Source organism: Leptidea sinapis, chromosome 5 (assembly GCF_905404315.1).
Source record: "Leptidea sinapis chromosome 5, ilLepSina1.1, whole genome shotgun sequence".
Classification (NCBI taxonomy): Eukaryota; Metazoa; Arthropoda; class Insecta; order Lepidoptera; family Pieridae; genus Leptidea; species Leptidea sinapis.
Genome location: NC_066269.1, coordinates 2,381,134 through 2,395,370, shown reverse-complemented (window position 1 = coordinate 2,395,370; position 14,237 = coordinate 2,381,134). Strand labels below are relative to the sequence as shown.

Below are 14,237 nucleotides of genomic sequence, written 5' to 3'. Positions count from 1 at the left end.
TAGAATTTAGAGTTTGGTTTATTCACAAAAGCGTGTTTTTTTAAACTTGCACTTAATTTGCATTGTTAAATTTAAAATTCTCTTTCGTATTAAATTTCCTAATATTAGATAAATCGGTTAAAGATAATGGTTAAAATTAAAAATTAACATCAATTCCTGCCATAAAGACGATTGTATAAAATTATATAAATTAACAAAAATATTATTTTGCAAATTGAAAAAGGGAATAATTTTATCAAATTAATGTATTGTCTTCAGTCCTCCATAAATCTACGAAGTTTGAACGGAATCTGGCCATTTAAAGTGGGTCAAAATCGCGCCTAAATAAACCGACTCGGTTACAAACAAACATACATACAGGTGAAGCTAACAGGCGTGCAAAAAGAATAGACGACGCGGATGGCGTGGCGTGAGTTAACTTAGTCATTGACCAGTCTCGACATCGTACGCCGTGGCACTCTATAGTTTTGTCCCCCAAGATTGCTTAGCGGCCGTGTCAAGCGTTTATTGGGACTTGTGAGCCACGCAAATATTAATCTACCTTCAATATTGAAACAATTTTTAGTTTGTTTATTTTATGCCTAAGATTGGTTTATTTAAGTATAATTTATGTTTTTGTTAAATGTGTAAGCATTCTTATCGGTTGGAAAGAGCGGTCTTCCCTAACACAGGTTCTGCGAACTTAAAAGGGAAGTCCTTCAAATACTATTTACTAAAATGCTAAATAAATAAATATTTGATTTTTTTGGTTTAAGATTTTTGATTTATTGATTTTTTTTTTTGAAAAAAAATATCGTGGGTTATTTGCGAGTGTCGATTCGAGTGCTCTTGATTGAAGTTAAAGTACTGTTCTATTACTATATTGTGCTAGTACTAAAATTATTTGCCATTGAAGAATGTCTCAATCTGTACAGTTTTCTTTTGTTTAGTCATTCCAGCTGTTTTGTCCTTTATTAGACAGACTCATTACAAGATCGTACATATGCATAAAAGACACGACGCAGTATAAAAGTTCAAGGCAACTATTAAGCAGAATTAAAGCCAAGTAGCCTCGAATTTACTTAATATTATACTACTTTGTATAAACATATAACCTTCCTAAAATTACTGTAATGTCTAGCTACAAAGGATGCAACTATGTAGACTTTTATTCTCTCAAGGCGTTACTTTGTTGTAACAGCTTATATAATACTAGCTGACCCGGCAAACGTTGTTTTGCCATATAAATTGTATTGATCTTTTCCTTGCTAGTTGATAAGAGATGGCGCTAGTTGTATTCATTAGTAACAATCACACTTCTTTTATATTTTGTATAATTCACACTATAGTTTTATAAATTATAGCCTATTTGTTATTCTGGTGTGTAAGCTACATTATTGTAAAGTTTCATCAAAATCTATTCAGTAGATTTTGCGTTAAAGAAGTTCAAACATACATCCAGACATACAAACTTTCACATTTATAATATTAGTAGGATAAAAGGACTGGACCTGACGTCGATGACGTCACATCGTGGCTTTGTTGCGGTGTGCAAAACAAGCATCACTAGGATGTTATTATCAATAAATAAACTACGATTTATTTTTTCTGTATTGTAGATTGATGAAAAGGTTTTTGTTTTGTTATTATTATAATGATAAAAAATCAATGAAAGAATCTGAGTTAAGTACAAAAAGTATTTATTTTTCTATTATATATATTATTATAAGTATTATAGCGACATAGACAGAACATAGACATCAAAAACTATAGAAGTATTAAACAACAAAAGTCAAAATGTGACAATGAAAACTTCAAAAATTTTAACTACCAAAACAACCGACTTCAATAACACTATTACAAATCAATAGATATAATATTCTCTAAAAAGTATAAAAATAATTGCGTTTTTTATACAATCTGGTTTTCACATAGATGCCATTCACAGATATAGACCAAGTAGCAATTTACTACACGGGAAGCACCAGCTTTAAATTAAAAAAAAATAATCATTTATTAATACGGCTTTATTCACGTTTTTGTCGGTGTCGGTACCGACTAGTAAGTAAGTAAGACAGTAAGAGGTGGGACGTTATCGCGATCCCACTACACTCACCCCGATGAAAGACTTCCGAATGGTCCGAAACTAGTCGGTACCGACACCGACAAAAACGTGAATAAAGCCGTATTAATAAATAATTTAATAATGCTCACGAAAGTTTAAGTAAAAAACTACTACGTGACTAGTTCCCGGTGAATGATATAACGCAGGTGACTCAAAACGAAAGCTAAATTTACTGTTCTGATCCCGAAACCAAAAGATAGTCTGCTCAGTGGGTTCCTTACGAGGATTTGCCAACTAAGGTGAAGAGGTCGAAGCAAGAAATATTGTGACCTCGTCTTTCAGAATTCATTAGCGACAATTGTTTTAGACTTTTAGAGGATCGAAAAAATGTTACTGCAAGATAGTATACTAACAATTGTTTGCCACTCGTCTTAGAAAAAAATTCGGGAGAGACGAGTTCGCATATTTTTCTGCTTCTAAAAGGTTGTTGCCCTTACCGTTGGGCCCTTAAGGGTACCACAACGGCAACGGCAGCCCTAGTTTAAACTAGCCGGCATCCTTTCAAAGGGGCCAGGACAACGCCTCGTCGCACACCGAAAGGCGAACGATCGACTATTTGGTCATGTTACACGTCACGGAATTACTGGCTCACCCGCCGCTTAACAACTACGTAGCACCGTGCGATTTAAATTTTTTCCGAAAAGAAAAAGAAAATCTTCAAAGAAATCGTTTTATGGATGCCGAGGCAGCTGTGGCTGCGTTTCAAAAGACCGTCGAATACCCTTAAGCACGAGTTGGCGAAAGTGCTTTTCTCAGTAGTTCCATCAGATGCAGCGATGTATTGACGCGGATGTACAGTATTTTAAAAAGATATAATAAAGCTAATAACTTGCTAATTTAACCAGTTTTTGACCTTCAGTTTGACCGTCGTGATTACCATATATCTGTCTGAAGCTGTGGCGTTTCTCCACAGTGCGGTTGCAAAGAAACTTCATGTAGATCCAACTATTTCAAATAAATTCGTAAACTGTTTTTTTTTAAAACGACAACTAGGTAGATTTCTAAAAACATTTTGAAGAAGAGGTCTGGAAACTATTGAATGAGCTTTCTTGTGCGATATTTCTAGGTCTTCGTTTCGACTAAAAGAATCCTACTAAATCAAGGCCAATTTATTTTCAGGTGTGATATGTAACAATGATTCTCAATTCACATGCGGCATGACCAGTCTCTGTATATCTTCGTACCTGGTGTGCGATGGCATCCGTCACTGCCCAGGAGGTGAGGATGAGGACTCCAGCGCCTGTTCCCACCGCAGGGACTCTCCGCTACTTGAGATGCTGAGGAGATTCGCGGCCAGGAACCAGGAGCTGCTCGGCTTGGATCAGGCAGATGGAATGACCAAACCATCTGTTATAAGTAAGTTATCCTATTCAAATAAACCCAGTAATAATTTTTTTTTGTTCCCAACTTTAATTGTTATATTGTAGTCTGTATGATCTACATTATTTTTCGGTCTTGCAAATGGCGGTAACTTTATCGAAAGTCAACTGAGTGCTCAAGCGCTCTCATTCTTTTTGGTTTATCACTTTTTCAAATATTGCGGTGAATGAAACAATTACTTTTTTAACCATGTTCGGTTTTGATGATTAGATTTAAATCAATTTCAAAGCCATAGATTTCCTTCCATTACTTCAAATATATAGGCATATGAAGCATTCAATTCATTTCTAATAAAACTTAAATCTTATTAATGAAACTTACTTTTACCAAGTTCCACTTACCTTTGCTGCGATTAACTTTAACTGTAAATTTTACGCACGCTTGCGCCTAAGCAGATGTCGCTTTTATCTTTAACATCAATGTTCTCAGTGAGACGAAGACCAAGGTAACAATAATTGTAATTATTTTAGTTAGTTATAATTTGAATGTGTATTCAATCTTTTGTTTCTGTTTTTGTCTCCAATAAAGTAATAGTTATTTATGCAACTGTTGTGTAATAAGGGGTATTAAAACACGATTGTCATAATAGTATCACATGAGTGTTTTAATACCTAATTCATACAAGACTTTCTCTACACTCATAATATTAATCCTCTATAAAAGATTCTGAAAAAGTTAGCTTACTGCTACCATTAAAAAAACCAGTCCTTGTAACCATTACATCATCCAAACGAGTGTTGTAATGAAATTCAGTACAACATTGCAACACTCGTTTGGAATCTTTAATAAATGATTTAAAGCATGGGTAAAAAATGGTTAAAGATAAATAAATAAATTCCATCTTTTGCTTTCGCTTTTTTTGTGATGCGTAATGAACAACGAGTCAGCTCTTATTATTCAGTTATAGGCTCGTGATGATTTGGATATGCAGCTCAATTAAGAACTGTGCTTCTTCCAGTGAAAATCAGCGAAAGTGACCAAAAATCGAATGCGTTTATGGAGTTTGCCGCTGCTCTGAAGCCGTACGGACCGTGGAGCTACCTTGTGGTGGGAATGTTGGTGTGTGCAACAATCCTCATGTTCTGTCTCGCTTGGGGTAAGAAACTTTACTTCATTATTACATCATTCTTCAACAGTGGTTTAAGTAATAAGTTTAACTTTTTGCTCTTAATAGTGATTTTCATTATTATAACACTAGAAATAAGGGATTGCTTGTAACTAATTCTAGTAGGCTTCATAGAATAAATAATAGTTTTAACGGTAAATGTATACACTTTTATAATAAAGTCCCAGCCAGTGTTCAGGCATTATCTATAAATAAATTTAAATGTTAAAGTAAAAATGACTGTCGTAAATTGTAGTACTCCACAGCTGAATATCTAAGTAATCCAACAGCCTGGGACAAGATTATGATAATTTTATAGGAATAGCAATGACAATACAATATTGTATATTTGATTAAAAAGAGCTCAAAAAAAATGCCGGGAGAGTTTCTTGCGCCGCTTCTTCTCTCTCAGAGCGCCATTTGTTTCCGAAGCGGTAGTAGTGTCTATTATATTAGAAATGACATCAAAAGTAATCCTAAAGGAAACCATTTTGAGAAATAAAATGAGTTTTATGCCTTTTCATACTTTAAATGATATGGGTATCCACTTGTATTTTATTTAATTATAATAAAAATGTACAAAAATTATTGTATAGTAAGAAGTTGCATGACGTTAACGTGCTGATATGCCCAGTTAAATTTTAAAAACGCTAGAACAAATATGTATTTATTTCTTATCAAGAGCCTGATTAGAAATTTTAATGGTGTTATATTCGATAATGACGATTTTCCATACAAATTTCCACCCCGCCAAGCCTTTTATTCTCGATAAAAGATAGCCTATGTCCTTTCCCAAGCTCTTGTTTATCTCTGTACTAAATTTCATCAAAATCGGTTCAGTGGTTTAGGCGTGAAAGCGTTAAGCAAGCTTACATTCACATTTATAATATTAGTACGGATTATGTTTTCATTTTACGATTATCAAATTAATCCATAGACCAGACAGAACGATAATGCGTGATAAATTTTGTCAATATGTGCGTAAGCTAGTGCTATAATACTCAAAATACTAAAGCTTATGATAAGCGTGGCTGACTGTTTTTTTTTTATGAAAATAAGGGACGAGACGAGCAGGATGTTCAGCTGATGGTAATTGAAACGCACTACCCATTACAATGCAGTGCCGCTCAGGATTCTTGAAAAACCCAAAAATTCTGAGCGGCACTACAATTGCGCTCGTCACCTTGAGACATAAGATGTTAAGTCTCATTTGCCCAGTAATTTCACTAGCTACGGCGCCCTACAGACCGAAACACAGTAATGTTTACACATAACTGCTTCACGGCAGAAATAGGCGCCGTTGTGGTACCCAAATCTAGCCGGCTTCCTGTGCAAAGGAGCCGCCCACTGGAGAAACTTTTAAAGTTAACGAAAAGTTTAACGTTTAAAGATTACGACTAATCAATAAAAATTCGTTACAGTAACAATAGATTCGCTTTCCTCTTCTATCTGTTTATATCTCCGATAGACGTTCTTCTATCTTGCGCGTTTTTTAGTCTGTACGCGTATTATACTTTAAGTCTATGAATTAAACTCAAAACTAAGATATTCCAACGTCAACTATATATCTTTTATCTTTATATAAACAATTCTTGTATATATATATATAATCTGAATCTCGGAAACGTCTCCAACGATTTTAATGAAATTTAGTATAGGTACAGGTAGTTTCGGGGGCGAGAAATCGAACGAGCTAGGTTCCAATTTAAAAAATAGTAGTTTTAGCCGTGTTTTAATGAGAAACTGCTACAATAACATGCAAAGGTAAATTTCGCCACTATATACAAGACTATAATAGCTGAGATGGGACGTTGGATGATCCGGAAAGCAGAAGACCCCGGTTCAAATCCAGATGTCCTATTAGTTTTTTTGTTTAAGTTTTGTACCTTCCTAAAAATCCGAACAAGGCTCGGTCGTCCAGGTAGTTATGTTTTAACAAGTCTTTTTCCATTTCAGAATGTTGCTGCAAACGATCCAAGCCATCAGACACACCGATCAACATCCCGCCTTCCTGCATAGATCTCTCCCCCACGGTCGCGGTGACGTCATCCTCGCAGCAGATGTTCACCAACCCGCTGCCGCACTCCCCCCCAGAGTACGAGCCGCCGCCGTCATACTCCTCCTTGTTCCCTCGGGCGTACAAGTCTTCTCCCTCGCCGGTGCCACACTGCTCACACGACGAACCTGATTGATGAACAAGCCAAATATTTAGGACGTATTTTATTGACGAGTCACGATGGCACGCCTGTTTAAATGTTTAGACTGGACCATATTTTACAATATATAGGATGGCGTTACAACAGCGACATTAAATAAACACACGAGTAGAACTACTTAACTATAATCATAAAAAAAACTTTGGAATGGATAGAGAATAACTTAAATTCGAACGAATTGCTTTATTTATCAATATAAAAGTACCTACTAGCATTTATGTGGTTAAATACAATATTCATTTGTTGCGCTATCGTACACAAAAATGACATATCCTCAGGAGATGTTGACTCGCCAAACTCTTGCACTTAAGCACTTCAGAACTATTACAATTATTTTACATTGAAAAGTTTACCTCTCAGAAAAATCAACTTTCATCCATAATTTCAATGACTGTCTTACGAACTTTCGATCAGGTCACGTGTTCTGACGCGAGTTTAACGTTTTATATCCATCCTAACAAAAGTGCTCAACGCCGCAAAAATAAAATACATAATTCACCTAAATAATTAAATTTTCCATAATATAATTTCGAAAAAACCTGTAAGAAATCTAGTAGCCGCACTCTAGCGTAGGCATTGACACCTACTTTGTGCCGTCTAAAAAAAAATACATACGTTTGTTTGATAGTTTCTAAATTTCAATTATTTGTTTTTTTTTAAGGTTATATAGCTCTATCCGTTTGTTCATTTAATGTCGCCATTATAGCAACACGCTGTATATCAGAATGAATTGAAAGGTTCTACTTGAGAACCCCTTTCGCTGAGTCTGGACAACTCTGACGTCACTGATGTCTTAAATTTCAGAATGGACAATTTTCTTTTATTAATTCAAAACAATATTTTAACTGCCTTACAAATAGAACTCGTATAAAGTTATTATAACTAAACGAAGAATATGCAAAATGTTTACAAATAGAAATTTTGCTTAGGATTGGTTTATTCGGTCGGACGTATAACGTTTCCCGCGTTTATTTCCAATGCTTGTATTGACAGTGTTGTCAGCGATATAGTCAAAATTTTTCATAATCTTGGTTTATTCTCAGGTATAACTGTATGCCAAGTTTATTTGTAAAGCCACTTATGCTTGGACACTTATTTGCAATGTTAAATGATTATAGTAGGCTATCAATTTTTTATCATTCTTTTACATTTTTTACCTATCATTATTTTTAGCTTGGACAATTATTTAAAAAGTTTTAGCTTAAAACATAATTTAGATAATATATGATGGACTTAAATCAGATTTTGACTTGTTTACATTATACCATACCTATATTCATAGTAATTTAAAAGAGATATTTTTTTTAAATTTCTTACAGTTTTGGTAGATTTATACAAAGTAACTTAAAGATATATTTTTATCTTAATCGAGGAGTTGATTAGAAGAAAATATACAGCAAATTACTAATACAGATTTGTAGGTATTAATGACACAAAAAATATAATTATTATTAACCTTCAGTGAATGTAATCTAATATTTTTTTCAAAATTAAAATTGAATTCATACAAAAGACTTATTTTCTATTTTATTATTGAATCTTATATCGAATATAATTATTTTGAAGTCTAAATAATATAACTGAAACACTAAAGTTCATAGTTTTCAACTTTATAAGAGCAACTAACTATGAACTGAATCTGAACTGCACATATAGATAATATAGAATAAAAATTATAGTAAAGAATAAAGATAAAAATGCATAGTACAATATTTAATTTTACCAATTTTTATAAATAAAACATAATACACTATTAAATTTAAAAAATCGTATTGTTAATAATATCGATTCATAAACGGAAATTGTGTAGAATATAAATTAAAAGTAAATCAAAGATGTTCGACAAGATTTGCTGCCAATAACTCGAGTATCATATAAATTTATAATTATAAAGCATCACAAAATATAATTGCTCAAGTATAACATTATCATAAAAAAATTTGATTATAGGTATTAAGTTATACATTCAAGTCGGGACCAATATTAAAATGAGTGCCTTGTTTTACATTTTGTCTGTTTGAATGAGGTTCAAAACATATTGAACATTATGTATTTAAAATATACCACACATCATGTTTAAAACCCATAATGTTGCTAGGGTAAATAAATGATAATCCAGCCTGAATACACATACCTACTGTTTTATTAATGAATGCAGTGTAAAGTTACTCCAAGTTTAAAATTTTAGGTTACCTTTGTCCTACAGAATTACATGACAGGAAAAAGTAATTTCCAAGTTGGAGTAACTTTGTACTACGTTTATTAATAACACAGATAGGAGTTAAAAATGTTACTAGATTTGAAAACCAATGTCAAATGTATGGATAATGATCAATTCATATATTGAATCCCGTACCATATTGCATCTAATTCAAACATTGCTTCTTAGATACTACTACTATACTTATTATTTTAACTTTGATTTTGATCTTGAATCATGAGACTTTTTGGGACCATGTATGGTCACTGTCCTTTGTAAATTTTATCCCTGTATTCTATGTAAATAAAATAATTATTTCGTTATGTTGGCAACACACAGGGCTAGACGTTCTAATCAAGATAATTATCTCTTAACAATGATCTCTAAATTAATTTTTTTTTTTGGTTTTCTTACAACTATTGAAACTTTATTAAAACATGTCATATCATTACATATACTTTTTTTTAAACAATATTTGTAATTCGTAACATTTAATAATCTCTTGAAATTATTTTTATGTCCATTATTCATTGTCTAGTAATGTCCATAAAATTTAGTGTTAAAATTAATGTCAAAATGTATAATTACAAATAAGTTATAATTAAGCTATGGTAAAAAACAAATTATAGGCTCGATCGTTTATTCTTAACTTCAATTACTAATAAAAAACATCCTATTGCTTTTTGAAATATCGTAAAACAGACAATAGTTCAATAAATTTGTAACTACCCACATATTGACAGGTTTGTAATAAAAATCAATATGAAATTTGCAAGATGATTTATCATGAGAATAACTTTGATTTCTGAAATTGCCCGCAATGCGTGCTGGGAAGATAAATATTGCGTCCGTTCATTTTGTTTTATACTAGTCTTATTAGAATCTACTTAGATATAAGGATGCCGGAGATTTGTGAAGGTAACTTGTAACATTCTCGTAGGAGTAAGGAAAAGTGATATGTATTATAATTAAAACATGATATATTTATTAAATTGTATTTCATTTATTCAATCCCAATTAATTTCTCTCTTTTATTTATGGAAAAAGAAGCACAAACGAGCGTATGGTTTAAGTGATCACTGCCGCCCACATTCTCTTGCAACACCAGAGGAATCACAGGAGCGTTGCCGGCATTTAAAAGAAGGTGTACTTGCTTTTTTGAAGGTACCCAATGGTATCGTCCCGGAAACACCGCACAAGGAAGCTCTTTCCACAGCTTTGTAGTACGTGAAAAGTGCACAGTGGAGGACCGCCACACATCCAAATGGTGGGGATGATATCCTTATTTGTGGCGTGTCGTGGGAAGGTGGAATTCGGCGGCAGGAATCAGATGAAACAGCTCTTCGGAAAACTCCCCGTGATAAATGCGGTAGAAGACACACAATGAAGCGACGTCTCTACGCAACGCCAAGTGATCCAGCCGTTCACAGAGCACTGGGTCACCGATAAGGCCCCCGGTCCTTGACAATTACCTATGCGAAACACAGCGGTACTTCACGCGGACGAGTCTGGTCCGAGTGTGCTGACGGGTAAGCACAGGGCAAACATGTTATTGTGCTATACTACCTGTAAGTACATACGTCACACCAATCATCTACAATACATCTACCAGGAGTTTTCTTTACTAAGAGCGCTTGTAAAAAGTTTTACGAATCTTTGCTATAATCGATTCATACAAGGGATTGAATTTCACTAAAAACAAACATCAAAAATTTTTGGAAATACACGTAGGCATTAAAACAAACTAACTCAGGATCCTCTTAACTTATGAAATATGGTTCTATTACATCTGACGACCCTAAACATATAGCAGACATGTATGCATATTATTTTTAGTCAGTTTTTGAATCTCAAACTGGCTCAAGTCAAGACACTGGTTACACCGTTGCTGAGAGCCACTCCAGTGACTCGCATATCCTTATAAATAATTTATGTAAAGAGGAAATTAGCAAATAATTGTCTATGCTTGACTCTAATAAAGACCCTGGTCCAGATCAATTTAGGCCAGTTTTTCTCAAGGGCACATATCGGTCAATATGTATCCCTCTACAGATTATATTCAAGAAGTGTCTCTACGGTGGTGATATTCCTCATTGGTAGAAATTATCTTATATGACGCCTATCTATAAGACAGATACTAAGAGTGATGTCGAAAATTACCGCCCGGTCTCAATCCTTTCCGCAATTCCTAAAGTCCTCGAAAGATTAGTGCACCGAAGCATTTATTCCTGCCTAAAGCATGTTATTATAGACCCACAGCACAGCTTTGCAACGGACAAATATACTCTATCTAATCTCCTTGTTTTTACTAATTATGTTTTAGTGCTTTGTATAGTAACATCATATAGACACAATCTACACAGAATTTCAAAAGGCATTTGACAAAGTTGACCATATAATGCTTTTATAAAAGTTGTCTTTTAATGGTATTACAGCTTACCCACATAGTCGTGTTCATAAATATAACGGTGTTTATAAATAGGTTTACTTTATCTCACGTATTAGTGACATCCGGTGTCCCCAGGGCTCAATCCTTGGACCGTTGCTCTTCTCTTTATTTATAAACTATATATCGAAGTGATTCCTACACTGTGATTATTTACTCTATGCAGATGATATAAATGTATTTAAAAAGATACACCTTATGGTGTGTCACCGATACAGGAAGAACTTGATAGGTTCGACTATAGCGAAAGAAACAAATTCATTCTAAATTATAATAAGTGTCAGCATGTCATATTTACTAGAAACACCCATAATATAATCACATCCAACTTCAGCCTTAGAGACCATGCCCTTAAATCTGTGCTATCTGTCAGGGATCTTGGGGTTCTTATTGACCCTAAACTAACCTTGGACAAGTTTGTGGGCATAATTATTAATAAAGCTTAACGATTGTGAGGTTTCATAACGCGTGTCACCAGACCTATCAAAGATATAGCCACATATATTTACGTTTATAAAACGCTTGTACAGTCCAAGTTCGAATATTTATTTACAATATATTATGGCGTAATGCCACTGAAGATAATCAACTATACGAAAGAGCCCAGTCGAACGTCAGTAAGTGTTTCTCATGTAACTTCCAGGATTTGATCAAGACTTACTAACACGGCAAGTGATGACGATGACAATGAAAATTAAAAAAAATCCATAACTTAGGTACCAAAGTTTTTTTTATATTAACTGGCTCCGTCGACTGAATGTCGACGATTTGGCCAACGTCAAGGTGGAGAGATTTTTTATTTTAATTTAGCTGATTGAAGTATATAAAGAGCTGATTTAAAAGGAAATGATCGGTTGATATAGCTGTTTTTTTTTGAACTGAAGAATAGGCAACAAGAGTTAGTACGGTTAGTAATAAACACCCATAATATTAACTACCTTGTTAGTATCTAGTCTAAGTTTAAGGCGAAGAGTAAGCAGAAAACACGCAAACATGGTGTTTTAAGACAAGTTTTGTGGTGAAAGTATAGCATTTCGAGCTATGAACACTACTTAATCCTCTTACACATATCCTTAAGTCTTATTTGTAGGTTGCTAATGCTTGCTGTTGGTTATAGTTAACACTGCCGAGCCTTTTGAACTACCATTTTCCTTTGAAGTTAAACAAGTTTTTTGGCATGGCGTGCCGCATTTTTTTGGTACTTCTCTCAGAAAAGTTATTCTTATAGCTTGTACTTTTTTGTGTAGGTTCATTTATTCAGATTAGTAGTGAATAACGAGGATTGTAAGCATATCAACTGTTTTCCACCCAAGAATTTTGAAAATATTGGCTTTGTTCCATAGATGGCGGGCCGGCAGCCGTGAACTCATATCGCTCAAGGTCGCTGGCATTTAGTGTCGCCTTAAGGGAAGAAATGTGTGAATGTAAGTGGGAAAATGTGCCTAATAGAAGCGTAGAAAGTATCGAGGATAGAGATTATAATTTAATATTATTGCGGGAAATAAATTTGTAAAGAATCGTTATGAAAGGAGAATGGTATAAAGTAAGAATAAAAGGGATGTTGATGGGGCGAGGGATATCCTTCGGTAGAAGGTCATATAAAGGAATTGACAATTTAGGGCAATAGAAAAAAATATGTTCAAGAGTACCTTCCTCAAGGCCACATTCACATATAGAAGGTCCCTTACCCGGATCTTGGCCAAAAATACTGGGGAACAGACAAATCCCAAGCGAAGTCGTATGATGCGAGGGTCCATCTGTGCTGCCGAACTCGATCAAGAAAGATGCAACTTCCACAACGGTGTTTAAGACACAACTTAGAAAATGGCTTCTCGAACATACGTTTTACTCAGTTGAGGAGTTCTACAAGATGCCAGTTATTTGACTAGGTAAAACTTATTTTACAATAATTTTTTACAAAAAAAAAATTATTTTCTTTATATACATAACAATATTTAATTATATAATACTGTATTATTGTGAGGTAGGACTTCCCTACCTATGTAAAATGATAATTTGAATTTTAAATTGACCTATTTTTGCTTTATGACTTGTAACATGGTGTTATTAATAAATGATTTGATTTGATGACAGAAGTGAAAGTTTTTTTTTTTGTTATTTTGTTTTTTTTTGAGGAAAGAACCAGGGCTTAGAGCGGACTAAGGGTTGGATAGAACCATAGAATTTACCTTTAGTTTGTTTTGTGAGCATTCCATGAATCAACCAGAAAGGGTTTAGACATAGCGCGTAGATCTCGAGGAAAACAGTAATTAAATTTTAATGTTCCAGACTGAATCGCGTCTTTAGCGCACGAGTCTGCAATTTCATTGCAGTTATCCCTAGATGGCTAGGTATCCAAGCTAATGCAACTTCGTACCAAAGTCATTATACTCAACTACATGCCCATAGCCGATAGATAGACCGTGTCAGTTGTCACGCTGCGGTCTGACAAGTGTCAAGTGCCAACTGCATATTCATATGCTACTATGATGCTTACGCATCAGACAGGGCACTCTCATAGAGCAATATTAGCCTTGATAAAAGCACACATATCATAAATGACAGCTTTGTTTTTTTTTTTTAATTTAAACAAGGTGTTATTGTCCAAAGCGTGGTAGTTATACAGTATTTTTCTTGCTTGGGTACATAGGTACTCCTAGCCATTTCATGATTGAATTCTTTTGCAAATTTGAAATGACATCAATAATAATTGTAAAGGAATCAATTTTGAGAAAATTTTAATAATACTAAATAGAAGGGAAAGGTTTAGAAAAAAACAAGTCCTG

At 34.0% G+C, this 14,237-nt stretch overlaps 1 protein-coding gene across 1 annotated transcript in view; it reads left to right on the top strand.

The window, feature by feature from the left end:
• LOC126964663 (uncharacterized) overlaps positions 1-9,997 on the top strand; it is an 82,073-nt gene extending 72,076 nt beyond the window's left edge. The window contains exons 5-7 of the mRNA XM_050807920.1: positions 3,224-3,460; positions 4,443-4,580; positions 6,546-9,997. Of these exons, the coding sequence (XP_050663877.1) occupies positions 3,224-3,460; positions 4,443-4,580; positions 6,546-6,781 (611 nt within the window). The 3' untranslated portion in view covers positions 6,782-9,997. The remainder of the gene's footprint in view (positions 1-3,223; positions 3,461-4,442; positions 4,581-6,545) is intronic.
• The last annotated feature ends 4,240 nt before the right edge of the window (positions 9,998-14,237 follow it).